Source organism: Nanorana parkeri, unplaced genomic scaffold, assembly GCF_000935625.1.
Source record: "Nanorana parkeri isolate BGI_ZX_2015 unplaced genomic scaffold, ASM93562v1 scaffold4100, whole genome shotgun sequence".
Classification (NCBI taxonomy): Eukaryota; Metazoa; Chordata; class Amphibia; order Anura; family Dicroglossidae; genus Nanorana; species Nanorana parkeri.
This window is the reverse complement of record NW_017310367.1, coordinates 9,199-10,654: the sequence shown is the minus strand read 5'-3', so window position 1 is coordinate 10,654 and position 1,456 is coordinate 9,199. Positions and strand designations below refer to the sequence as shown.

At 54.6% G+C, this 1,456-nt stretch overlaps 1 protein-coding gene across 1 annotated transcript in view; it reads left to right on the top strand.

Annotated features, from left to right (window-relative positions):
• The window catches only part of LOC108803728 (vicilin-like seed storage protein At2g18540), a 738-nt gene extending 284 nt beyond the window's left edge, over positions 1–454 (top strand). The window contains exon 2 of the mRNA XM_018575547.1: positions 8–454. Within this exon, the coding sequence (XP_018431049.1) occupies positions 8–454 (447 nt within the window). The remainder of the gene's footprint in view (positions 1–7) is intronic.
• Positions 455–1,456: the final 1,002 nt, after the last annotated feature.

Below are 1,456 nucleotides of genomic sequence, written 5' to 3'. Positions count from 1 at the left end.
GGAAAAGGGGGAAGAAGAAGGGCGAGGAGAAGAGACAAGAAGAAGGGACGAGGAGAAGAGACGAGGAGAAGGGCGAGGAGAAGAGACGAGGAGAAGGAATGAGGAGAAGAGACGAGGAGAAGGGATGAGGAGAAGGGACGAGGAGAAGAGGCGAGGAGAAGGGCGAGGAGAAGAGGTGAGGAGAAGGGCGAGGAGAAGAGACAAGAAGAAGGGACGAGGAGAATGGACGAGGAGAAGGGGCGAGGAGAAGAGGAGAAGAGACGAGGAGAAGGGACGAGGAGAAGAGGCGAGGAGAAGGGCGAGGAGAAGGGCGAGGAGAAGAGACGAGGAGAAGGGACGAGGAGAAGGGGCGAGGAGAAGGGATGAGGGGAAGGGGCGAGGAGAAGGGACGAGGAGAAGAGACGAGGAGAAGGGACGAGGAGAAGGGACGAGGAGAAGGGACGAGGAGAAATGACAAGGAGAAGAGGCGAGGAGAAGGGCGAGGAGAAGAGGCGAGGAGAAGGGATGAGGAGAAGGGATGAGGGGAAGGGATGAGGAGAAGGGATGAGGGGAAGGGGCGAGGAGAAGGGATGAGGGGAAGGGACGAGGAGAAGGGATGAGGAGAACGGGCGAGGAGAAGGGACGAAGGGATGAGTAGATGGTATGAGGTAAAGAGATGAGGAGAAGAGATGAGGAGAAGGGACGAGGAGAAGGGACGAGGAGAAGGGACGAGGAGAAGGGATGAGGAGAAGAGATGAGGAGAAGAGATGAGGAGAAGGGACGAGGAGAAGGGACGAGGAGAAGGGATGAGGTGAAGGGGCGAGGAGAAGGGACGAAGGGATGAGGGGAAGAGATGAGGAGAAGAGATGAGGAGAAGAGATGAGGAGAAGGGACGAGGAGAAGGGACGAGGAGAAGGGATGAGGTGAAGGGGCGAGGAGAAGGGACGAAGGGATGAGGGGAAGAGATGAGGAGAAGAGATGAGGAGAAGAGATGAGGAGAAGGGACGAGGAGAAGGGACGAGGAGAAGGGATGAGGTGAAGGGGCGAGGAGAAGGGGCGAAGGGATGAGGGGAAGAGATGAGGAGAAGAGATGAGGAGAAGAGATGAGGAGAAGGGACGAGGAGAAGGGACGAGGAGAAGGGATGAGGTGAAGGGGCGAGGAGAAGGGACGAAGGGATGAGGGGAAGAGATGAGGAGAAGAGATGAGGAGAAGAGATGAGGAGAAGGGATGAGGGGAAGAGATGAGGAGAAGAGATGAGGGGAAGAGATGAGGAGAAGTGATGAGAAGAGATTTGGGAAGTACAATGCATCTGAAGTCTCTGCAGGGCTCCCTCTAGTGGTCACAGGACAATCTGTGCATACATATGTGGTTGGATGTCGCCACCTGGTGGTCACTGAGGCGCATTACATGGTGGACCAGAATTAGAATTTAACAATTAAACTTTGAATGATATTTACTAAAATAAATAAACAAACA